This window comes from Phyllobates terribilis, unplaced genomic scaffold (genome assembly GCF_046119375.1).
Source record: "Phyllobates terribilis strain yellow unplaced genomic scaffold, ASM4611937v1 Scaffold_9__5_contigs__length_417890890, whole genome shotgun sequence".
In the NCBI taxonomy this organism is placed as follows: Eukaryota; Metazoa; Chordata; class Amphibia; order Anura; family Dendrobatidae; genus Phyllobates; species Phyllobates terribilis.
Genome location: NW_027362769.1, coordinates 389,388,862 through 389,414,535, shown reverse-complemented (window position 1 = coordinate 389,414,535; position 25,674 = coordinate 389,388,862). Strand labels below are relative to the sequence as shown.

Here is a 25,674-nt window from a genome sequence, read left to right as displayed (position 1 = left end):
ACAGATACCATTGGTGATATGAAATGGAGGGGAGAGGTAGCGTTTATTAGTTTGTGTGCTGAAGAACATTGAGAACACAGCTCTAATGAATTGCTCAGGAATATGGAAGGCTCTCATCGCTTCTTTCATATAAGTCCAGTCAAACTGTTCAAAATTAGGGATGAGCGAGTATACTCGTTACTATTCGGTACTCGCCGAATAGTATGGTACTCGGGCTACTTCGCGAGTTTCCTTGTGATTACTCGCTGAGTAATGAGTACAATGTAAGTCAATGGGAAATGCGAGTAAGCTGCATGATTGTTTAAAAGCCGCCGGCATTTAAACAATCACTCAGCCCCATACTGCTTCCCCGCAGCCTCCCATCCCGATCCTAAGTTAGGACCGGGCGGGGAGCGCTGCACCAGGGAGCGGGGAGCGAAGGACCCGGGCGGGGAAGCCAGCAGTGAAAAGACTTCACCGCCGGCTTTCCCGTTTGGTGCTGCGCTCCCCGCTCCCTGGTGCTTCACTCCCCGCCTGGACCTAACTTAGGATCGGGATGGGAGGTAGCGGGGGAAGCGGGGAGGGCACATCAGGGAGCGGGGAGCGCAGCACCGAACGGGAAAGCCGGCGGTGAAGTCTTTTCACTGCCGGCTTTCCGCCGGTTATTTCAAATGAACAGCTGAGGTATCAGCTGTTGCTGATCAGCTGTTCATTTGAAGTAGCTGCGGTGCCCTCAGAGGGTTCATGTGAGTTCATGCTTGACTGCATGAACTCACATGAACTTTCCCACGGCCGCACAGCAAAGCTACATCTCTGGTAGAGAATCTTTACCAGAGATGTAGCTGAGATAAGGAAGAAGACTACATTGGATTACCTTGGACTGAATATAATTTTTTTTATTAAAGATGGAGTCTCTAAGTGTTTTTTGTTTTATTTCTAATAAAATATTTTTTTCTATGTGTTGTGGTTTTTTTAAATACTTTACTAGAAATTCATGGCGGTCATGTCTGTTAGCGGCGCTGGTGGCGCATCACCAGACACCACAGGTGGCGTAGTCGACAACTACCACTCAACCCGGAAAGCCCTAACATCATTTTCAATGTGACGGCCCTGGGCACGGAACGGGTCGAGGCCACGACTGCACCCCCCGTCCTCAACATCTGACCCGGCTCCGAGTACCCCATCTTCCCAGGGCAGGGCTTGCGAGTGTCACATCACTGGCGTAGTCGGCAGGATATCGTGCCCGTAGCAACGGAGAAAAGTGCCCATTGCTATCTGGTACTGTGTGCCTTACACCTTGGACTGTTGTTTTGCACTTAAAATGGCGCCCGCCCCAGAAGAACAGGCGCCATAATGCTGTGAAAAGACTGTCTTTGTACACCTCCCATCGTGGGCTGGGCTCCCACTTGGCGCCAAAAATGTGGACTGCCCCTTCCATCAGAGACTGTCCGCGGGGTAATGCCCGTCAAACTGGATGGGCTGAACGAAGGCGGGCCTGTCAGCATTCCGCCCAGGAACCGCCCAGAAAGAGGAGGAAGAAGAAGCAGAGCAACAAGGTGCGGCCATGTCAGTCGGAGCTTGGCAGTCAACGAAGGCAGACATGGATGCCTCTGGGGAGCGAGACCACGAGGCCACTGAACCCGGTCCAGGCCCTTCACCCGGCAGAGAGCGAAGTGGTGGTGTATTAACACCTGGAGATATTGAGTTTCTCCACTCGGAAGCTCCAGGACTTGCAAGGAGGCAGAAGGAGGCCCAGGAGGCGGCGACGGCTGCGTGGAAAGCAGAGATGCTGCAGCGGATTCGAGACCGCCGTCGAGGAGAGGAGGTTCCAGAAGCAGTCGGCCCGGAGGTCGAAGTTGAGAGTGACCTAGCGGCAGGTGAGAGTGCAACCCCTGCCCTGGCTGCGGAGCCATCAGAGACGATCCTGGACCTCATGGCGGAGTACATAGTCCCCTACGCAGTCACCTGGGAGCAAGCACTAGCTCCTCAGCTGCAACCGGCAGCTATTGGTGGAGACTTACGCTGTCACGAGAGCTCGGTAACGGAGGTGCCTGGAGCTGCGGAGGAGGAACACTCTGGTGTAGGGATGCTGCCTCACACTGGACTTCCTTGGAGGTAGTCGGACCCCCGTCCTTGGTGGCCGCAGGACCCCGCGAGGAGCAGGGAGAAGCCTTGCGCTGCTTATGAGAACTGTGAGTAAAGCCTTGGAAATTCATCCCTATGGCCTCCGGACTGTTTATTACGCGCCATACCACGCGACACGGTGCCCGCACTCCCACACTACTATCCCTCTTCATCCTGCCTTCCCTGTCCTGAGGCTGTGCTCCGCCTGTGGGGAGCAGCGAGAACTTTAGCCGCCGTGACATCGCGCCTCAGCGGAATGTTAGCGACGCTGGTGGCGCATCACCAGACACCACAGGTGGCGTAGTCGACAATTACCACTCATCCCGGAAAAGCCCTAACATCATTTTCAATGTGACGGCCCTGGGCACGGAACGGGTCGAGGCCACGACTGCACCCCCCGTCCTCAACATCTTACCTGGCTCCGAGTACCCCATCTTCCCAGGGCAGGGCTTGCGAGCGTCACAGGTCCAGCATCTAAATCTGCTCCCCCTTCAAATTCCCTTGCAACACTTGGTTCCGCTTGACTGTGTCTGACCAGCAGATGGCAATCTCTCTCCATCTTTGAAGCATCCTCTTCTCTTAAAGGCTCTCTTGCCTCTACTACATTCGCATAAGATGCAGTTTTATCTTTTCCTCCACCGCATCTCAGTCCTTCAAATTTCACATCCTCTGTCATGTTTTGCAATAGTGTTACTATGGTGAGAATTAAGAGAAGGGTGGAGAGGGGCAGCCCCGACAGATACCATTGGTGATATGAAATGGAGGGGAGAGGTAGCGTTTATTAGTTTGTGTGCTGAAGAACATTGAGAACACAGCTGTAATGAATTGCTCAGGAATATGGAAGGCTCTCATCGCTTCTTTCATATAAGTCCAGTCAAACTGTTCAAAATTAGGGATGAGCGAGTATACTCGTTACTATTCGGTACTCGCCGAATAGTATGGTACTCGGGCTACTTCGCGAGTTTCCTTGTGATTACTCGCTGAGTAATGAGTACAATGTAAGTCAATGGGAAATGCGAGTAAGCTGCATGATTGTTTAAAAGCCGGCGGTTAAAAGCCGCCGGCATTTAAACAATCACTCAGCCCCATACTGCTTCCCCGCAGCCTCCCATCCCGATCCTAAGTTAGGACCGGGCGGGGAGCGCTGCACCAGGGAGCGGGGAGCGAAGGACCCGGGCGGGGAAGCCAGCAGTGAAAAGACTTCACCGCCGGCTTTCCCGTTTGGTGCTGCGCTCCCCGCTCCCTGGTGCTTCACTCCCCGCCTGGACCTAACTTAGGATCGGGATGGGAGGCAGCGGGGGAAGGGGGAGGGCACATCACTGAGCGGGGAGCGCAGCACCGAACGGGAAAGCCGGCGGTGAAGTCTTTTCACTGCCGGCTTTCCCGCCGGTTATTTCAAATGAACAGCTGAGGTATCAGCTGTTGCTGATCAGCTGTTCATTTGAAGTAGCTGCGGTGCCCTCAGAGGGTTCATGTGAGTTCATGCTTGACTGCATGAACTCACATGAACTTTCCCACGGCCGCACAGCAAAGCTACATCTCTGGTAGAGAATCTTTACCAGAGATGTAGCTGAGATAAGGAAGAAGACTACATTGGATTACCTTGGACTGAATATAATTTTTTTTATTAAAGATGGAGTCTCTAAGTGTTTTTTGTTTTATTTCTAATAAAATATTTTTTTCTATGTGTTGTGGTTTTTTTAAATACTTTGCTAGAAATTCATGGTGGTCATGTCTAATATTGGCGTGACCCCATGAATTTCGGGCTTAGGGCCAGCGGATAATATAAAGCTGGCCCTAACACCTTTATTACCCAGTGAGCCACCGCACCAGGGCCCTGGATGAGTTGGGTACAGCGCCAGAAAATGGCGCTTCTATGAATGCGCCATTTTCTGGGGTGGCTGCGGACTGCAATTCACAGTGGGAGGGGCCCAGAAAGCTTGGGCCACCCTGCGCTGCGGATTCCAGCCCCCAGCTGCTTAGTAGTACCTGGCTGGACACAAAAATAGGGAGAAGCCCCACGTATTTTTTTTTTTAAGTTATTTCATGAAATTCATGAAATAATAAAAAAAAAGGGCTTCCCTATATTGTCATGTCTAGCCAGGTACAAATAGGCAGCTAGGGGTTGGGGGCAGCCCGTTCCTGGATGATGTACCTGGCTGGCATACAAAAATATGGTGAAGCCCACGTCAAAATTTTTGTGAAAAATTAATTAAAAAAATAATAAAAAAATAATAATTTAGGGACTGCATCTTTATTAACCCCTCAAGTGTCATTTAGTGTTAAAATAAAGGATTTATGAAAAAAAAAAATTGGCGTGGGATTCCCCATAATTTTAGTCTCTAGCGGAGGTTAAGCAGATGGCTGGGGCAGATGTTTGAAGCCTGGGAAGGGGGTAATACCCACAGAGCTTCCCAGGCTACTAATATCAGCCCCCAGCTGAATACCTAGCCTTTACTAGCTATTAAAATGGGGGACCCCAAAAAAATTCATTTGAAATAACCAGCGGGAAAGCCGACAGTGAAAAGACTTCACCGCCGGCTTTTCCGTTCGGTACTGCGCTCCCCGCTCCCTGATGTGCGCTCCCCGCTCCCCCCGCCGCCTCCCATCACGATCCTAAGTTAGAACCGGGCGGGGAAAGAAGCGCCTGGGAGCGAGGAGCGTACATCAGGGAGCCGGGAGCACAACACCGAATGGGAAAGCCGGCGCTTTTCACTGCCGTCTTCCCCGCCAGGGTCCTTCGCTCCCCGCTCCCTGGTGCTGCGCTCCCCGCCCGGTCCTAACTTAGGATCCGTATGGGAGGTGGCGGGATGAGCGGAGGATTGGGATAGGAGGCTGCGGGGAAGCAGTATGGGGCTGAGTGATTGTTTAAAAGCCGGCGGCTTTTAACCACCGGCTTTTAAACAAGCATGCGGCTTACTCGCATTTCCCATTGACTTACATTGGAGTTGTAAAAATAAAATTTTCTCATTTTTCCCACAAAAGTGTTTTTCTGCCCCCAATTTTGCATTTTCATAAGGGTAAGAGGAGAAATTGTGCCATACCATTTGTTGTGCCATCTCTCCTGAGTAAACAGATACCCCACATGTGGGGAAAATACAGTGTTTGGGCTCAGGGCAGGGTTCGGAAGAGAAGGAGCACTGTGTGACTTTTTGAACGCAAAATTGTCTGGAACCGAGAGCGGACACCATGTCGCATTTGGAGAGCCCCTGATGTGCCTATACAGTGGGAACCTCGCATAAGTGACCCCATTTTGGAAACGACACCCCTGAAGGATTTCATCAAGGGGTATAGTGAACATTTTGAACCCAGAGGTACGACACAGAATTTGATAACATTAGGTCATCATATTAAATAAGTTGTCATTACACTGTGTTCCAAATTATTATGCAAATAATATTTTCTCAGATTTTCCCAAATTACCTATATGAATTGCAGTCATTGTAATTTTCCAGTCAAATAACTATTAGAGTACAATTGAAAGGTTTTTGTACAAACTGCCTATGATAACAGGATATTTTTTAAAAATAAAAAACTCAAACTGCACTCAAAATACATGTTCCAAATTATTATGCACAGCAGAGTTTTCAACCTTTTCATTTTAATAAAGAACAAAGAAATGGTCATTTTTGAAATTATAAGCATTAGCAGGTTATTAAAAACTGAAATCAAACAGTTTTCAACTCAAAACTTTATTCTAGATGATGTTACATTTGCACATAGGACTGCTTGTTCGAAAGGAGCTTCTGAACTCTCTCGTCCATTGACTTTGTCAGGTTTTGGATGGTTTCTGCTTCCAATTGTTTTGCATGAGGACAGAATACCCTCCCAGAGCTGTTGCTTAGATGTGAACTGCCTCCCGCCATCATAGACACTCCTTTTGGTGATGCTCCAGAGGTTCTCAATGGGATTGAGGTCAGGGGAGCATGGGTGCCACACCATAAGTTTGTCCACTTTTATGCCCATAGTAGCCAGAGATGCAGATGTGTTATGTGCAGTATGAGACGGGGCATTATCATGCATGAAATTATCTCAATGGTCCAGATGGATGGAGTGGAGGATGGCTGGTTGATGGACACCCCACGCAAACACGGCTACAGCGCTAACAAGGAGGAGGTGGAGTAATGTTTTGGGCTGGAATCATGGGGAGAGAGATTGTCGGCCCTTTTAGGATCCCTGAAGGGGTAAAGATGAACTCCATAATGTATGTTGAGTTTCTCAAACAGCACTTCCTTCCATGGTTCAAGAAGAAGAACCGTGCATTCCGCAGCAAGATCATTTTCATGCATGATAATACCCCGTCTCATGCTGCACATAACACATCTGCATCTCTGGCTGCTATGGGCATAAAAGGGGACAAACTTATGGTGTGGCACCCATGCTCCCCTGACCTCAACCCCATTGAGAACCTCTGGAGCATCATCCAAAGGAGTGTCTATGATGGCGGGAGGCAGTTCACATCTAAGCAACAGCTCTGGGAGGGTATTCTGTCCTCATTTAAAACAATTGGAAGCAGAAACCATCCAAAACCTGACAAATTCAATGGACGAGAGAGTTCAGAAGCTCCTTTCGAACAAGGGGTCCTATGTGCAAGTGTAACATCACCTAGAATAAAGTTTTGAGTTGAAAACTGTTTGATTTCAGTTTGTAATAACCTGCTAATGCTTATAATTTAAAAAATGACCATTTTTTTGCTCTTTATTAAAATGAAAAGGTTGAAAACTCTGCTGTGCATAATAATTTGGAACATGCATTTTGAGTGCAGTTTGAGTTTTTTTAAAATATACTGTTATCATAGGCAGTTTGTACAAAAACCTTTCAATTGTACTCTAATAGTTATTTGACTGGAAAATTACAATGACTGCAATTCATATAGGTAATTTGGGAAAATCTGAGAAAATGTTATTTGCATAATAATTTGGAACACAGTGTAATCTTGAGCGCAAATGCTCGCTACTTGAGTTTGTATCGGGTACTCAGGTATGCACCAGGTATCACGGGTGCTCGAGTGACATGCTCGAGTCCCCACCCACATGTTTCACGGTTATTAGACACCCAAAAAAAAAACATGCGGGGATTGCCCATGCATGGTAGGTAATCCCCGTGAGGTTTTTTTGGCCGCAAAGCATATGGGGTGGAGACTCGAGCATGTCACTCGAGCACCCACGATACTCGGTGCATACCCGAGCGCCTGATGCAAACTCAAGTAGTGAGCACTTGCGCTCAACACTAGTCTCCATATCGTCATAATTTTTTTTTTTTGCTTTTGTAAAAACCCCAACACAACCCTAACCCCAGCCCAACCCTAACCCTAGCACAGCCCTAACTCTAGCATAACCCTAACCCTAGAGTTTATTTAATAAGCCATTCCTCATGTGGTATAAGTGATGAGACGACTTCTTCGGGTCGGTGCGATTACAGAGATACCAGAATCATATCGGGTTTTTATGATTGACAGCTGTCACACACTGAAAGACGATTTTTTTTTGCAAAGACTAGTTTTTGCATTGCCATATTTTGAGAGCTATAATTTTTCCATATTTCGGCCGACAGAGTCATGTAATGGTTTGTTTTTTGCGGGATGAGTTGACGTTGTTATTGGTGCCATTTTTGGGCACGTGACATTTTTTGATCGCTTTCTATTCTGATTTTTGGGAGGCAGAATAAACAAAAACCAACAATTCAGGAATTGTTTTTTGTTTTTGTTTTTATGCCGTTCCCCATGTGGTAAAATTGATAATGTAGCGTTATTCTTCGGGTCAGTACGTTTACAGCGGTACCACATTTATATATTTTTTATGTTTTGGCGCTTTTAAACAAAAACTATTTTATAGAAAAAATAATTTTTTTGCATCGCATTATTCTGAGAGCTATAACTTATATTTTTCGGCTGATGGAGCTGTATGGTGGCTTGTTTTTTGCGGGACAAGATGACATTTTCAGTGGTACCAATTTTTTATTTACATTCTTTTTTTATTGCGTTTTATTCCATTTTTTGTTTGGCAGTATGATGATAAAGCATTGTTTTATGCTTTGTTTTTTATTTTGTATTTTTACCATGTTCACTAAAGGGGTTAACTATTGGGACAGTTTTATAGGTCAGGTCGTTCCGGACATGGCGATACCAAATATGTGTACTTTTATTATTATTATTATTATTATTATTATTATTTTTCATAATAATATTTATTGATGGGTAGATTATATTTTTATTTTTTGGGGACTATTTTTTCCATTTTTTTTATATTTTTTCAATTTTTTATTTTTATATTTTTTTTCACTTTCTGATTTATTACTTACTTTTACACTATGTCCCACTATGGGACTTTCACTTTTTGCAGCCTGATCAGCAGTATAGCATAGAGAGCAGCAGCTCCCTATGTTATGCATCTTGTCAGCGCTGCACACAGGGAGGTTACTTTGGTCATGCATTGCGCATTGGGGGTCCTCGCTGCAGCCTCATCGCCACGAGTCCGCACTGCCAAGATGGCCGCGGCTGAATACCTCCGCCCGACCGAGACTAGTGCCCCCTTCACTCACTGGGTCCGTCTGTTGCTGGATGCTCAGCATCCCCCAGAGCCCCGTTGATCCCCTCATCCCGGTCAGGTCAGCAGTCCCACTCTGCAGTTGAGGCACGCTCCACTTTCAGGGAGCGAGAGGGGCCAAGTAGGATGGCGAAAATCTCTCCTCGCGGCGTCCCAGGTGTCCTGAGAGTTGGATGTTGGTGTCATTCTTCAAGCGGGTGCAGGTGTATTTCCAGGCTCTGTCGGAGATCTCAAGGGTGAGTGTAGATGCACTTCTTCAAATCTCTTCTCGCACCAGTGGACAGACTGGAAGCACCGCAGCTCTGGGGACGGACCTCCGCAGTGGGACATAAAGTGGGTGAGTACATGGAGCCGTGTCCAGATTGGTGCCCAGTCACTCGCCAATCTCTATGTCGCTTGCCCACGGGTCCGTTGTTTGAGGCACTCCGGCTTAACCCTTGAGTTTCACTGCCTTGGGTACTGAAGTGTGTGGCGGTCCGCAGAAGAGGCCGCGTTTTCAGTTACACAAGTAGGCCTTAGTCAGGATTGATGGTGTGACATTGCTGATTCCTCGTTCATGTGTAAACATACACAGAGGTGGTTTATGGTGCTGGATGGCCTCCAAAGTCTCAAAGATTCAAGCTGAATCCTTCTAAGCTCTATGTCGAAACAGGAAGTAAATTTTCTCTGTATGACTCACGAGTCACTGCAAAAGTCCTTGGCAGGAAGGAGGAGGGAGTAACTGGGTCAGGAGGTGAAGAGGGGGATGATAAATGCAGGGACAAGAGACTTCCTGTTTCTACATAGAGCAGACGAAAAGTGACAAATTAGCTGGATGAAAGGCAAAATGAGTAATTGTAGGTACACAGTGCAATGTGATGACTGCAATTTATTAAGAGGATAAAAACTTGGATGGACGCGCTTCTTCAAAGTAGCAAGTATTTGTGAATTGTAAAGGAAATTATATGGTATTTTAAATATTTAAAAAATATAAATCTGACAATTGTTCTGTGCATTTGTAATCAATCCCCCCCCCCCCTTTTAGTCTGATCCCATAAATAAAATCCTGAGCGACCAATCGCCCCCCAGGAGTCACATCAGTAAATTGAGTCCACCTGTGTGTGATTTCTCCTCAGTATAACTACAGCTGTTCTGTGAAGGTCTCAGAGGCTTGTGTGGGAACATTAAGGATCAAACAGCATCATGGAATCCAAGAAGCCCAGCAGACAGGTCAGGGATAAAGTTATGGAGAAGAGCAAAGTAGGGTTTGGTTATAAAAAAAAAGTAGCCCAAGCTCCGAAAATCTCATGGAGCACTGTTCCATCCATTATTCAAACATGGAAGGAGTATGGAACATCTTCAAACCTACAAAGATATGGCCGTCCACCTAAAGTGACATCCCAAGCAAGGAGAGCACTAATTAGAGATGCAGCCAAGAGGCCCATGATCACTGGTGGAACTGCAGAGATCCACAGCTAAGGGGAGAGAATCTGTCCAGAGGACAACTATTGGTAGTATACTCCACAAATCTGGCCTTCATGGAAGAGTGGCAAGAAGTCATTTTTGAAAATAAGCTATAAGAACTCCAGTTTGAATTTTGCAGAAAGGCATGTGGGGAACGCAACAAGAATGTGGAAGAAGGTGCTCTGGTCAGATGAGACCAAAGGAGAACATATTGGGTTAAATGCAAAACACTATATGAGAAGGAAAACTAACAGTACACATCACTCTAAAAACACCATCCCCACCGTCACACATGTTGGTGGCAGCATCATGCTGTGGAGAGGTTTTTCTTCATTTTCTTCAGCAGGGACTTGGAACTGGTCAGAGTTGTTGGGAAAATAGATGGAGCTAAATGCAAGGCAAACTTGGAGGAAAACCTGTTAGAGGCTGCCAAAGACTTGACACTGGGGAGTAGGCTCATCTTCCAGAAGGACAATGACCTTAAACATCCTGACAGAGCTACAATGGATGGTTTAGATCAGTGTTTTGCAAACTCCAGTTCTCCCTCAGGGTCCCAACAGGTCATGTTTTCAAGATTTCATTAGTAATGCACAGGTAATGGAATTATCAAGGCATCAGAAATTGTCTTAGGCTTTCACGCCTGTGCAATACGATGGAGGTCCTGAAAACATGATCTGTTAGGGGCTCTGAGGACTGGAGTTTGGGAAACACTGGTTTAGATCCAAGCATATTCATGTGTGTGAATGGCCTAGTCACAGTCTAGACCTAAATCCCATTGAGTAATTGCAGCTAAAGGTGGTCCTACAAAGCATTGACTCAGCGGGGCTGAATACAAATATACGTCACAATTTTCAGATTTATATTTAAAATAATTAGAAAACGTATCATTTTCTTTACACGTCACAAATACTTGCTACTTAGTGTTGGTATGACAAAATTAAAATAAAACACATTATATTTTGTGGGTGTAACGTGAAAAAATGTGGAAAAGTTCATGGGGTTTGAATACTTTTTCAATTCACCGAGCATAAAGGGAGGAGTTAGAAACACTTTCCTCCTGATTTACTGTAGATTGGTAGATTGTATTTCTTCAACATTAGCAACAATATAACTGTAGAAAGTTTATTTAGGATAAATATTCAAAAGAAATAACGGACTCACCTACAATGTCCAACCAGACCCTCTTCTCCTTCCTCTCCGAGCCATAAATCACTGAGCACTTGTAATTTCCACCATCAGATATTTGTACTATAGAAATAACCAGGATACTGATCCCGATTGGTAATGCTTTTGTGCTCAATGAATATCTAGGAGATGTTGTTGTCACAGTTTTATTGTAGCTCAGGATTTCCTTATCTCGAAAGTGCCAGAATATTGTTAGTTGATTGAGATCTACAGGAGGTTTGTCCACTGTGAACTGGCAAGGAACCCGAGCGTCAGATCCCAGCCTGGCGTCATGGACGGACTTTCCGGTCAGCTCCAGTGACGACACTGTGGAAAATCACATGTATAGTCATTATATAATCACCAGATATTTATATACCGACTATTAAATATTCATGTTTTATAATTGCAGAGTAATAAACATCTGAAACCAAAGGAAGGAAAAACGAGCAATTTCCTCTCCTCAACTTTACTATTCTGCTGTGGATACAAGACAATTTTTACCAAAGTGAATAATTGTTGGCTAAAATGTAACAACAAATGATCATTTTAGGAGACTGATGACAGACTGTCCTCATCCAGATAGAAGGCACCCATGTTTAAGTGTCACGGTGGTAACTCACATGACTCAGTGCCGCCCTACTCATCGTGTGGCTTCTCCACGTCAGGCTACCCACTGAGTTTGCTTCTTATAGCACTTCTGTATCTGTATGTGGTTTCCATTTAGCCTTAGTGGGGGGGAAGAGACCAGGCTCTGCAGGAATTTAACCCTGCTGTGCCCTGCAGAAATTAGGTTCCCTGGCTTTTCACATGCCAAAAGGGTCTATATTAGGCAGCTCCTACCACCACTCCTTGCCCTAACGTTGGCTCCTAGCCTGCTAGCACCCATTTATGCATTGCTCTATATTCTGTCTCTATCAATCTAATCTGGTTACTCGCTCAGTTTGACTTCTCCATCACTCACTCTGGCTTTGTTTTCTGAACCCGTGCTGACTGCCCTTTCCTCAGTCTGTCTGACTACTCTTTTGAGTTACCCTCCTGTACCTCATACCCACGCCTCTGACCCTCCAGTCGGCTGCTGCAGTCCCGGGGACTGCCCTGGAGTCGCACCTGGTGTCTACCGGCAGCCCAGCCTATCCTCACCATCAGGGGCTCTAGTGAAGATCCGGTAGACACTTAGGCATGCTCCTCCAGACTATGCCCGGCCCATGGAGCAGTGATTCCACACCCACCAGTGTTGCATTCAGCTTCAGACCATTAAGCCAAAATCAGGACCATAGACAAGTACATAACTATAATGGCGAATATGGACTAAAAAGTGCACGACTGTATCAGAGCCAGGATCCACCACATAATTGATTTTTTTCAAACAATCATTGAATGAACAACCTCCTGTCTAATGTATAGTAACCATTAGAATCAAATAGTCATAAAGATATTTTTTATCCATGACAGTACCTTGAGCACAAACACTGAGACTGTGCAAAACACCGCCATTCGTTTCTTGACTTGCATCAAAAAATATATATTTTTATTTTTTTAATTACTCTATTGGCGACCGCGCACTCTAGATAAATTCTCGGCGCTTGCTGGGATTTGTGCAGCGCTGACGCTTATCAACCATCGGCGGTTTCGAATCACTCAGGACCCCCACAAAGTACTCAGATTCCGGTGCAGAGCGATCAGGTGTCGCTGAAAACGACATCTTGTCCCACAAAAAAACAAGCCTCTTACAGCTCTGCCAGTGGAAAATAAAAAAGTTATACATCTCAGAATAAAGCGATACAAAAACAATTATTTTTTCTATAAAATAGTTCTTATTGTGGAAAAGTGGCAAAACATAAAAATTATATAAATGTGGTATCGCTGTAATCGTACTGCCCCGAAAAATAAATTTGCCTTATCATTTTTACCACATTGTGAACTGCATTAAAAAAATCCTCAAAAAACAAATACTGAATTGCTAGTTTTTGTTTATGTCTCCCAAAAATGAGAATAGAACACGATCAAAGAATGTCACGTGCCCGAAAATGGTACAGATAAAAACATCAAGTCATCCCGCCAAAAAACAAGCAATAACATGACTCTGTCAGCAGAAATATGGAAATTATAGCCCTCAAAATATGGGGTTGCAAAAACTATTTTTTTTTAGTAAAAAGCTTATTTTAGTGTGCGACAACAGCCAAACATAAAAACCCGATATAAAATCTGGTATCGCTGTAATCGCACTAACCCAAAGAATAAAGTCATCTAATCACTTACACCGCATGAGGAACAGCGTGAAAAATAAATAAAAACAATTCTTCACCTGCTGCTGATTTGTTCATTCTGATTCCCAAAGATCGTAGTAAAGCTCAGCTTACATTTATCATGTACTCCGCAATGAGCGCTTACCCTGGGGTTTCCATGCAAATCTCTGATGATTCCCTAAAATGAGTCAGATAGAGGCACTGTGTTGACGCCATCTGGCCTGTGATATGTCTATCTTTTTAGGTAAAGTAGCACAACGGCACTCCAATATATGGAGCACAAGTAGGATCCTGCACAGGACATAACATGCAAAACCTACAAAAGACAAAAAATATCTCATACCCTACCATCATTATATATAAATGTAAAGCAAAGTTGCATATGAAATATAGGGTACTTAGTAAACTATTTTTGATCAAAAAAAGTATACAAGCCGTCCCACCAGCGACAAGGTGACCCTAAATTGGGACGGTCCTACACTGTCTATATTAAAAACCTTACTGTATATCAAAGTTGAAGTAATGCATATAAAAGGGTAGACAAATAGAACCGGGTCCCAATATCAGACCACCTAAGCCCATGGTAGTGTGAACATGCTCCTATTTCTTGCATGTGTACCATCTCAGACCTCAGTTCACATTGCTTGGTTTTTTGTCTTGTTTGCATTCTGTGCAAATTACGGGTGTGGCATCCCCCTTGTTGAGCTGGTTAGTATATATGTAGCTTACCACGGGCTTAGGTAGTCTGATATTAGGACCCGGTTCTATTTGTCTACCCTTTTATATGCATTACTTCAACTTTGATATACAGTAAGGTTTTTAATATAGACAGTGTAGGACCGTCCCAATTTAGGGTCACCTTGTCGCTGGTGGGATGGCTTGTATACTTTTTTTGATCAGAAATAGTTCACTAAGTACCCTATATTTCATATGCAACTTTGCTTTACATTTATATATAATGATGGTAGGGTATGAGATATTTTTTGTCTTTTGTAGGTTTTGCATCTTTTTGCTAGTGTGAACATGCTCCTATTTCTTGCATGTGTACCATCTTAGACCTCAGTTCACATTGCTTGGTTTACAGGACATAACATGTATGCTAACGGTGTGGGTGAGCAGTATGCAGTGCAATGGCAGGAAGCTTACTGCCATTGCAATGCATACTGCTCACCCAAAGCATTAGCATACACATTCTGTCATGAGCAATCTGTTGTACTAATGAAGGTCACATGACCGAAACGTCTTATGCAGCATCAAACCCGCAGCGGCCAGATGTTACAGCATAGTGGATGGGATTTGTAGAAATCCCATGTCCACTAAGCATTCATCTGTATCTGAAGATCACCCGTGGACATGGACATGCGGCGCGTCTTTCAAGACCGCACCATGTCAATTTCTCTTGCGGAGTCGCTAGTCTTCGCAAGAGAAATCTGATCAGTACAATGTATTCAATGAGGTGAATTTGCATGGTTCAATGAACACATGCGCATTCACCTGCGTTCAAGAGAACGCAGCGCTATGGATGCAGCATAAAGTATGCTGCATCCAAAACGCTGCCTGTCCGGATCGTGTGCACATACCCTCACCCTTGGATTACCATCGAACCAGGTGTGAGTATTTTCACTGCGTCCAAAACGCTGCGTTCTAATGCTGCACTTGTTTTGTCAGTGCATGCAGATCCACCGCATGTAATGACATTTCAATCAGTCAAAATCTGCAGCATAGACTTACGTTTTCCACTACATAAATTGACATGCTGTGGGTAAGTTTATGCAGCATCAAAAACAAGCACAGTGGGCATGGGATTTCTTATAAATGAAATAAAATGAAGAATTAAATTTAAAAAAATGGCATGGTCTCCCACGTCAATTTCGTAACCAGCAGAGGAAATGCTGACCACTGGGGGCTGATATTACTAGCCGGGGAAGGGGCCATTAGCCAAAGATGTTCCCTGGCTATTAATAACAGCTAACAGCTATTTGCTTAGCCTTTACTGGCTGCTAAATTACAGTGGACACCAGAAAAAAATCTAACCAGCAAAGGCTAAACAGACAGCTGTGAGCTGATATTAATAGCCAGAGAAGGGGCCATGGATCCTGGCCCCCTACGAGGCTAACAACATCAGCCCTCAGTGGAATCAAAAATGGCGCATCCATAAGATGCGCCAAATCTGGTGCTTAGCTTTGCTCTTCCCACTGTCGAGTAGCGGTGGTGAGTGGGGTAATAGGACGGGGTTCATGTCAGCCTTGTATTGGCGGCTGACATGAAGCCCATGTTAGTAATGGAGAGGCGTATATAAAACACCCCCATTACTAACCCCTGTGTATTGTGACAAGCTCGGTTGTATGCCAAGGTAAAACATGGGATACTGTTTCTTTAAATTTCTGGGTTAGTATATTCAGTAGGCATAAACTACCCGGTTGTCCATAAAGAAAACACAGCCTTATTTGGCAAAAGAGACAAAACAAAATGCAAAACTTGCAGCACAGTCCGTATCCCTGCCAAGGTCTAGCCACTCACAAGTTAGCCACACACAGGTTCAGCACACCCCATGCTAGCTCCTTACTGGAACAAAGTTTCCTCAGGTACTGAACACACCTGAGTGTCAGGGCTGGCTATTTAAAGCCCAAACACTCCCCTTATTGGGAGGTAGGGTGGATAATGTTCCGCCCAGCACTTTCGTTATCCACTAAAACATTCCCTTGTAAATGTAAACCTATTAACTTTCTTTGCCCCGAATTTGCATGAGAAACTTGCATGTTTTCACAACACTCAGTTTAAGAGTCTCAGCGACACATACAGTACCTCCCTTCTGACACACTACCAGTGACTTTGTCACACCCCATAGTAAGGTTTTTGACATTTTTTCAACAAAGACACGGCCAGAATAAAGTCTTTTATTTAAATAAAATTCCACATTGTTTTAATAATTTATTTAAAAATAAAAACACCATATACTCACCTAACACCGAGTCCCAGAAGCCCTCATCTCCTGTAAGAAACCAAAAATAAAAAACAATCATATCCCTTACCCATCCGCCGTCATGATGTAATGCCAGTATCCCACGGCAATCCGGGTCACTTCTACAACAGTCACATCAGCAATCACTGATGTCACTGCTGTAGAAGACGGCACTGTTTACACTGACAGGAGTGGAATCGCTCCTGTCAGTGTACATTACTGTGCTGCAGGAGTGAGGTCACTTGAGTTCAAAGAGCTGAAGATCAGCTGAGAGCTCTGGTAATCTCACGGCATTAATGTTGCATGGGAAATTCTCACGCAGCACCAATGCTGTAAGTGAGATCACTGGAGCGCTCAGCTGATCTTAAGCTATTTGAACTCTGGTGAACTCAGTGCCCGCAGCTTCTCACGGTACACTGTGGGAGCCATAGCGCTCCTGTCAGTGTATCGCCGGCTGCCAGATAGCATGGTCACATCTCCGGATGTGGCTGTGCTATCAGGGACATCGACGTGGGACACTCACTATATGGACTATGGCGGATAGGTGAGGCATATGGTGGTTTATTATTTTATATTTATTGTAGGGGACATGGGCATCAGGGATTAGCTTAAGGTGAGTATACGGTCCTTTTTTCTTTTTTTACAGGGGATGACAACATCGGGGTCAAGGTGTAGGTAAGTATAATGTGTTTAATATTTTTATTTAAATAATTATTTATTTAAACTTTTTTTTCACTTTCACTGTGCAAGTGCAGCTGATGAGAGATTACTTCTCCCATCAGCAGTGCCTGGGTAGCTTGTGTACAGTGACAGCAGGCATCGGATGATGGGGTAGTAGTCCCATCACCCGGCGCCTATAACCCGCGGTAAGCTTTTTGCCACAGGTCACAGTCACAGCTGCAGGATCACGCTGAAAGCTGACAGCATGATCCTACAGCACTGTGACCCGAGGTAGTGATCTTACCGCCAGTCACAGCCTCTGATTCCCATGCTGTCACGTAGATGACAGTGCGGGAAACTAGGGATGTTGGTGACGCGCCCCCTGGGCTGTGGGGTACTCGGCAGCCGGGCCTCTGGCTGCTTGCAGGAGATATCCTGGTGGCTGGCCCGGTCCGTGACCCAGGGCAGTCAGGGAAAATGGGGGAATATTTATAGGGGATTTGTCGTGACGCCACCTGTGGTGTTTGGTGAGGATCACCAGCGCTGCAACAGTCCTCTGAAGCAGATGATAAGGCAGCTCGTGATGCAGTCGCTCCCTACAAGTGGAGCGGGCCTCAGGGCAGCGTGGTGGGGATGTACTGGATCGCGGTGCAGGGGAGAGACGGCATGACGGTCCTGGAGGAAGGACGGACACTCACACGGGGGTAAGCTTCATTACCTTTACTGGTGATGCAGCAGGCACGGTCCAGGGTACTCCAGGTGAAGGGCGCACTTTTGGACTCTCCCCAGTGAGCGGGTATAGGGCCTCCTGATCCGTTGCTTTACTCTCTAAGCTTCTGGCCTGCCTGGAGCTGGGCCTAGCTTGGTTACTGTCTCTCTCTGCACCTGATGACCTGGTGGTAGGGCCTTCTCTTTGGAGATCACTCTCCCTGGACGCTGGGACCTCTGTGACTTCTGGTTCTGGTACTACAATCAGCATTAGGTGGACCTGGGACCTGTAGTTCACCAGGGGTTCCGGTGGTTCCTACTGGGTATAAGGAGTCCCTGTAGGTGCGGACCCAGTGTCCGGTATATATATATAGGGGTGAGCTTGCTATGCTCCTCTGCCCCCTTAGCTCCACTCTCCTTTTCCTCTCGCCGTCGACCACACTTGGGGCCCTCACTACCTGGCAGCCGGCTTGCTGCGTCTTCACCTCTCTCTGAGCGTCGGCACACTCTCAGCTCACTCAGCTGTGTTCCTGTGTGGACACTCACAGACTGAACTAGACTAAGACCAAGACTCCACTGAGCTGCCTAGCTACACCTTCCCTTTATATATCCCTAACAGGCTCCCTCTGCTGGTCTGAGGTGGAAGGTGGAGGTGTATGAATGTAGTGAGGGCCTCTTGGGGAGAAGTCCGTCCATACACCCTTCTGGGTTCTGTGGCACTAATGCGCAGCAGGGGCGCCACATTCCCCCTAGTAAAACTCAGTACTCCTGGACTGAAGCATTTTTTCCAAAAACAGGTTAACAATAACATTAACATTTCTTCCCTTTATGGGAGGCACATCTCTTTAACATTACAGGTGTAAAAACATAATAAATATATACAAATATTGAGCGTCCTCAGAGTCTTACAAGTTAATGGTGTCCATCTCACCGGGGAAAGAACATGAGGCACATGAGGGACCCACCTGAAAACCCTCAACATAGGCCCTGGGCGTGGCTACAGGGCATAGGTGATCCAGGTGCTGGACCACATCTTCGGCCACGCCAAACGGGTTTTTGTTCAGTGGTCAATTAAGGGGCACTACAGGGAGTGCAATTATGTACATGAACAGTTTTTGGACTGCTCACAGTCCTCAGTCACAGAGTCCTTTATATATATATACCCTTACGGGTAACTAATTGCAATGCTAAGTGTCCATGTCACCTAAATTGTCCATTGTAAGCAAAACACATCAATAATTAAATACATGAAAATTACACAAGAACAACATACCCCAGGGGCAACTATTTATAATACCAGAGTTTCTCTTTTTACTCTCTGTATCTGACAGGGGTCTGACCTTGCGTGCTACGTGTTGACCTACGTAGTACTGGGATGCGTGTGGTACTGGCGTTTGTACTACCTCTAGTGTTGAGCGAGCACTAAAATGCTCGGGTGCCCGAAGCTCAGGCCGAGCTCACTGTGATACTCGGTTGCTCGACCCGAGGAACGAGCCCAATGTTAGTCTATGGGAGACCCGAACATTTTTGCGGCGGCACCCCCGGCAGTCTGTAGAAAGCCTAAAAAGTGCCCAAAATGATAGTGACAGTGCTCAAATGACATGGGGACAGCATGGGGATCGCCCAGGAAGCATTTCTGACCCCCAGGTCACTGCTGTCAACAACGTGGTCAGAGGTATTAAGCCACTTTTACAGGCTCACAATAAAACGTTCAAAAACAAAAGTGAAAGTGCTTTCCTGTGAAATATGTTAACCCCTTAACGACCATGGGTCTTTCTGTTTTTGTGTTTTCCTTTTTTGCTCCCCTTCTTCCCAGAGCCAGAACTTTTTTAATTTTCGTTCAATATGGCCATGTGAGGGCTTATTTTTTGCGGGACGAGTTGTACTTTTAAACACCATCACTGGTTTTACCATATCGTGTGCTGGAAAATGGGAAAAAAATTCCAAGTGCAGTGAAACTGCAAAAAAAATGCAATTCCACAGTTGTTTTTTGGGTCCTTTTTTACCACGTTCACAGATTGCTAAAACTGACCTGCCGTCATTATTTTCCAGGTCGTTACGAGTTCATAGACACCAAACATGTATAGGTTCTTTTTTATTTAAGTGGTGAAAAAAAAATCCAAAGCTTGCTAAAAAAACAAAAAAAAATGACGCCATTTTCCGAGACCCTTAGCTTCTCCATTTTTCGGGATCTGGGGCCAGGTGAGGGCTTATTTTTTGCGTGCCGGGCTGACGTTTTTATTGATACCATTTTGGGGTAGATCCGATGTTTTGATCGCCCGTTATTGCATTTTATTGCAAAGTTGTAGCGACCAAAAAAACGTAATTCTGGCGTTTAAAATTTTTTTCTCGTTACGCCGTTTACTGATTGTATTAATTCTTCTTTTATATTGATAGATCGGGCGATTCTGAATGCGGCGATACCAAATATGTGTATGTGTTTTTTTTTTATATATATATATTTTATTTTGAATGGGGCGAAAGGGGGGTGACTTAAACGTTTATATATTTTTTATTTTTTTAATATTTTTAAAAACTTTTTTTTACACTTTCTGCTTGCTTCTATAGTCTCCAGAGGAGACTAGAAGCAGCAGTTGTCTGATTGCTTCTACTGCATACAAGCGATGAGCAGATCGCTTGTATGCAGGAGAAATGCTCACTTGCTATGAGCGCTGACCACTAGGTGGCGCTCATAGCAATTGAGACATGACAACCACAGGCGTCTGCTGCAGACCCTGAGTTGTCATGCCCACCCATTGGTGACCCGCGATCACGTGACGGGGTCACTGATGGGCGGGGCTTAGGACTCCCGGAAGCGGGAGTTAAATGCCACTGTCAGAGACTTAACATGTTAACAGCCGCGGGTGGATTGCGATTCCAATAATCAGCTGACATGTGCTCGCTTCAGTGCGGGCTCACCGCCGGAGCCCCCGCTGAACCGGCCTTCCCGACCTGGTGCGTACTATTACTGACCAGGTCGGAAAGGGGTTAAGGAACATCCTTTCCAGGGTAAAGACTTGTGTATAAGGTAAAATAAATAACCAAAAACAAAAATACTCCTCCACACCTTGGGCTATGTTCACAAGTAGCATTTTTTATGCGTTTTTGCACGTTTGTATTGCTTTCAACCGTGACAAATGCATTCACCGGGAAATGTCATTTTAACATTTTACAACCTTATCTGGCCATGTGCTGTGTGACACATGCATACAGTGCTAAAAAGACATGGGAACAGCATGGGGAAGACCCCTGGAAGCATCTCTGACACCCAGGTCACTGCCTAAAAGTGTGCCCATCAGAAGTGATCCTTGCCGCATCAGAAGATGCAGACTTGCAACTATCCCCGTGCAAGTCCTTGTCCCAGGGCAGTGTTCAATTGTACCTCCCCCATAACTTGCAATACAAGCGCAAGTATGCAGCCTGCCACCCACCCACCCCCAGGCTGCAATACCATACTGCTAGTTTGCTTGCACTTGAAATTGGGCCTTTTAGGCATGTGGAGGTGGAATCTGGCCACCACGTCATGGCTGCATCGGTAGCCTGGTATTCATACTCAGTCCCCAGCCGCCCGGCGGCCGGGTGTCCACGCTTGGTCCCCAGCTGCCAGGGGGCTGCCGGGTGTCCATACTCAGTCCCCAGCCGCCCCGCGGCCGGGTGCCCACACACAGTCCCCAGCCGCGTGGGGGTGGCCGGGTGTCCATAAACGGTCCCCAGCCGCCCCTATTCGTCCCGGTGCACCTTATACACAAGCGCGCATACCAAAACATTACCTGTGCCCTTCCCAGTGCATTTACTGGGAAGGATAGCCTAACCACAAACACGTGGACAAGTGAATGTGGCCAGGAATGGTCCATCTCACTGATGCCTTCACACTGGGTTAATATTGTGGAAGCCGGGACACAGTTGGACACTGGGATGCAACACGTCCTCCAGACATAGAGGATTGCGGGTCCTCCTGGGTCAATCAGGCTTCAACACAAAGTTCAGAAGGTAGACAGCAGCAGTGGTCGGCCTCCTACACAACGAGTAAATTATTCATGATCATGAGGCCATCCACCTCCTTAGCTTTCTGTTCCTTGGAATGCAGGCGCATGTATGTAGTAGCAGCTAGGCCTGAGGTGGTCAGCGTTTTGGCGCATATTCTACCTCCTTCGAGGATTGCTGGATGTTTTCCTGCTACTATCCCAGTTCTATGACTCCCGTTAAAACAAAGCTTCAGGTGATGAATGATGGATGAGGTGGTGGCAAAGGAGAAAGAGCAGGAGGAACAGGGGCCATTCACATCAATATCAGGCCAGCCAACCACACAAGTTTTGTAGGATATGTTTCTGTACCAAAAGGAGTGGTTCAGCTACACAGTTATAAGGCATACAGTGAATGCAATGCCTGCCAAAAATTTCGAGGCACTCCAATGCCCCTTGGAAGTGACATGGAGGTCAGAGGGCCTTAACTAAACCGTTTTTTCCATTTATAGCAACTGGGTCTCCTGTACACTGTTGGCCTAAGCAGGGAATGGAAGGCTTTCCAAAAATTATTAGGCACTGCAATGCCCCTTGAAACAGACGTGGATTACAGCGTATTAAAAACCTTCTACCCATTATTGGGGAGTGGGTCTCCCTTAGTGTTCGCCTATGCATTGAAAAGCAAAAGCTGACAAAAATTAGGAGGAAATGCAATGCCCGTTGCAAGAGTCGTGGAGGTTAGAGGTAATTAAAAACAACATGTCAATGCCCCTTGGAAGAGCTGTGGAGTTCAGAGTGGTTTAACAAGACGGTTTTAATGCCCCTTAGAAGAGACGTGGAGTTCAGAGTGGTTTAACAAGACAGTTTTAATGCCCCTTGGAAGAGATGTGGAGGTCACAGTAGCTTAACAAGATGGTTTTAATGCCCCTTGGAAGAGACGTGGAGTTCAGAGTGGTTTAACAAGACAGTTTTAATGCCCCTTGGAAGAGTGGTGGAGGTTACAGTGGAATAAAAAGACAATATCAATGCCCCGTGGAAGAGACGTGGAGGTCACAGTAGCTTAACAAGACGGTTTTAATGCCCCTTGGAAGAGTGGTGGAGGTCGCAGTGGAATAAAAAGACAATATTAACGACCCTTGGAAGAGACGTGGAGATCACAGTAGCTTAACAAGACGATTTTAATGCCCCTTACAAGAGCCATGCAGTACAGCATATTAAAAACATTATTCCCATTATTAGGGAGTGGGTCTCCCATAGTCTTTGCCTATGCCTTCCAAGCAAAAGCTGCCAAAAATTAGGACAGAGGAACTTACAATGCTGGCAACATGGACCACGGTCACCCTGGTGGTATAGTGGTCATGGAGGCTGAGGATAAGGAGAAGAGCAAAAAACAGCCGAAATGAGGAAGCGTATACCCATGTGTGGGTGTGAAGCGATGCATGGGAATACACCTCCCGAAATAACACAGTGGATTTGACTTTATGTTACTCTGCTGTCATTTGGTGGTGATGAGAAGTCTGGCCCAAACCCGCCCTTGTTCATTTTGATAAGGGTCAGCTTGTCAGCATTGTCAGTTGACAGGCGAGTGCGCTTATCAGTTATAATTCCCCCAGCGGCACTAAAAACACGGTCCGATAACACGCTAGCAGCAGGGCAGGCCAGGACCTCCAAGGCATACAGAGTGAGTTCATTCCAAGTGTCCAGCTTGGATACCCAATAATTAAAAGGCACAGAGGAATCACGGAGGACGCTGGTTCTCCCTCACCATCTTTTGAAACTTTCCACTCCTTGGAAGCTGTGAGGACTTAGATATCCAGCAGTAGAAACCAGCCGGCAGGGGATTTCAGGTCCTCTGGCCATAGAAGCCCGGAGGCTCAGTCACAAGCAAGGGACCAGCACCACCATCGCGGAGCGGAGGCTAACAGAAGGCCCCAAGTCACCAGCCATACGGGTGAGCACTACACGGTACACACAGGGACGTGGGCTACTTCTACCCGCTTACAGCAAGGTAGCCAGGAAGAGTGCAGACTGACGGGGAGGCCTACAACTCCACCTGGCCAGGGGAACTCCTGCTTGCTCTCAGACTGACCAGGCCTCTTATGCTAGCCAGTACTCCTGGGAGGGTCTACCTTATAATCATCAGTAAAGACCCTGAACTGCACTGCAAAGACTCTGAGTCGTTCCTGCTGCGCTCGTGCACCATCACCCCCATCATCCACACTCACTGCCCTGAGGCTAAACTCCTCCCGAGGGGAGTTATCCCATTCTATGCTGCGCACACAACACCAGCCTCAGCGGTATGCCTCGCAGCGGTGGTACTCCCTGACCGCAATCCATGGGTGGCGCAGTCGGACAATTAACCTCAAAACCTAAGAAAGACTGCCACTGGTTTGACCAGCCTGAGCCACGGGACCGGGTCACCGCCACGGAGACTACAGACCCCAGAGACCCGGCACCGGGTATCCCACACATGTGTACACACGGCCCAGGGGGCGCGTCACATGCAGTACAGCATATTACAAACATAAGTCCCATTATTGGGGAGTGGGTGTCCCATAGTATTTGCTTATGCCTTGCAAGCAAAAGGTGCCAAAAATTAGGATGGAGCAACTTGCAATGCCCCTTACAAGAGCCATGCAGTACAGCATATTACAAACATAAGTCCCATTATTGGGGAGTGGGTGTCCCATAGTATTTGCTTATGCCTTCCAAGCAAAAGCTGCCAAAAATTAGGACGGAGCAACTTGCAATGCCCCTTACAAGAGCCATGCAGTACAGCATATTACAAATATAAGTCCCATTATTGGGGAGTGGGTGTCCCATAGTATTTGCTTATGCTTTCCCAGCAAAAGCTGCCAAAAATTAGGACGGAGCAACTTGCAATGCCCCTTACAAGAGCCATGCAGTACAGCATATTACAAACATAAGTCCCATCATTGGGGAGTGGGTGTCCCATAGTATTTGCTTATGCCTTGCAAGCAAAAGCTGCCAAAAATTAGGATGGAGCAACTTGCAATGCCCCTTACAAGAGCCATGCCGTACAGCATATTACAAACATAAGTCCCATTATTGGGGAGTGGGTCTCCCATAGTATTTGCTTATACTTTCCCAGCAAAAGCTGCCAAAAATTAGGACGGAGCAACTTGCAATGCCCCTTACAAGAGCTATGCAGTACAGCATATTACAAACATAAGTCCCCTTATTGGGGAGTGGGTGTCCCATAGTATTTTCTTATGTCTTGCAAGCAAAAGCTGCCAAAAATTAGGATGGAGCAACTTTCAATGCCCCTTACAAGAGCCATGCAGTACAGCATATTACAAACATAAGTCCCATTATTGGGGAGTGGGTCTCCCAAAGTATTTGCTTATGCTTTCCCAGAAAAAGCTGCCAAAAATTAGGACGGAGCAACTTGCAATGCCCCTTACAAGAGCCATGCAGTACAGCATATTACAAACATAAGTCCCATTATTGGGGAGTGGGTCTCCCATAGTATTTGCTTATGCTTTTCCAGCAAAAGCTGCCAAAAATTAGGACGGAGCAACTTTCAATGTCCCTTACAAGAGCCATGCAGTACAGCATATTACAAATGTGTCACCCTGACCTGGATGCCACAAGTGTAATTAAAGCTGTGTCTGAGAGCAAGGGGGAGGTTCTCTAGTCAGGGGAACATTAGCATGCAATGCCTCCTGTCTCAGGCCAGTAGGGGGAGCTGGCTGCCCCTATAAAAGCTGGTACTGAGGGCAGGGTTAGAGAGAACTGGACGACCTATCTGAGGATTCAGGTCCCAGAGCAGAGAGGGACAGTTGTGTTGCACCTAAGAGGAAGTGTGGCAGGAGGAGAGCCACAAGCCAGAGACAAGAGGCGAAGAGAGCCTGTCT

General features: G+C 46.2%; 1 gene segment (V, D, J or C); it reads right to left on the bottom strand.

Moving 5' to 3' along the window:
- Nucleotides 1-25,674, bottom strand: part of LOC141162499 (Ig mu chain C region-like) — a 489,780-nt gene that overhangs the window by 128,230 nt on the left and 335,876 nt on the right. The window contains 1 exon segment of the C gene segment in view: nucleotides 11,253-11,582. Within this exon segment, the coding sequence occupies nucleotides 11,253-11,582 (330 nt within the window).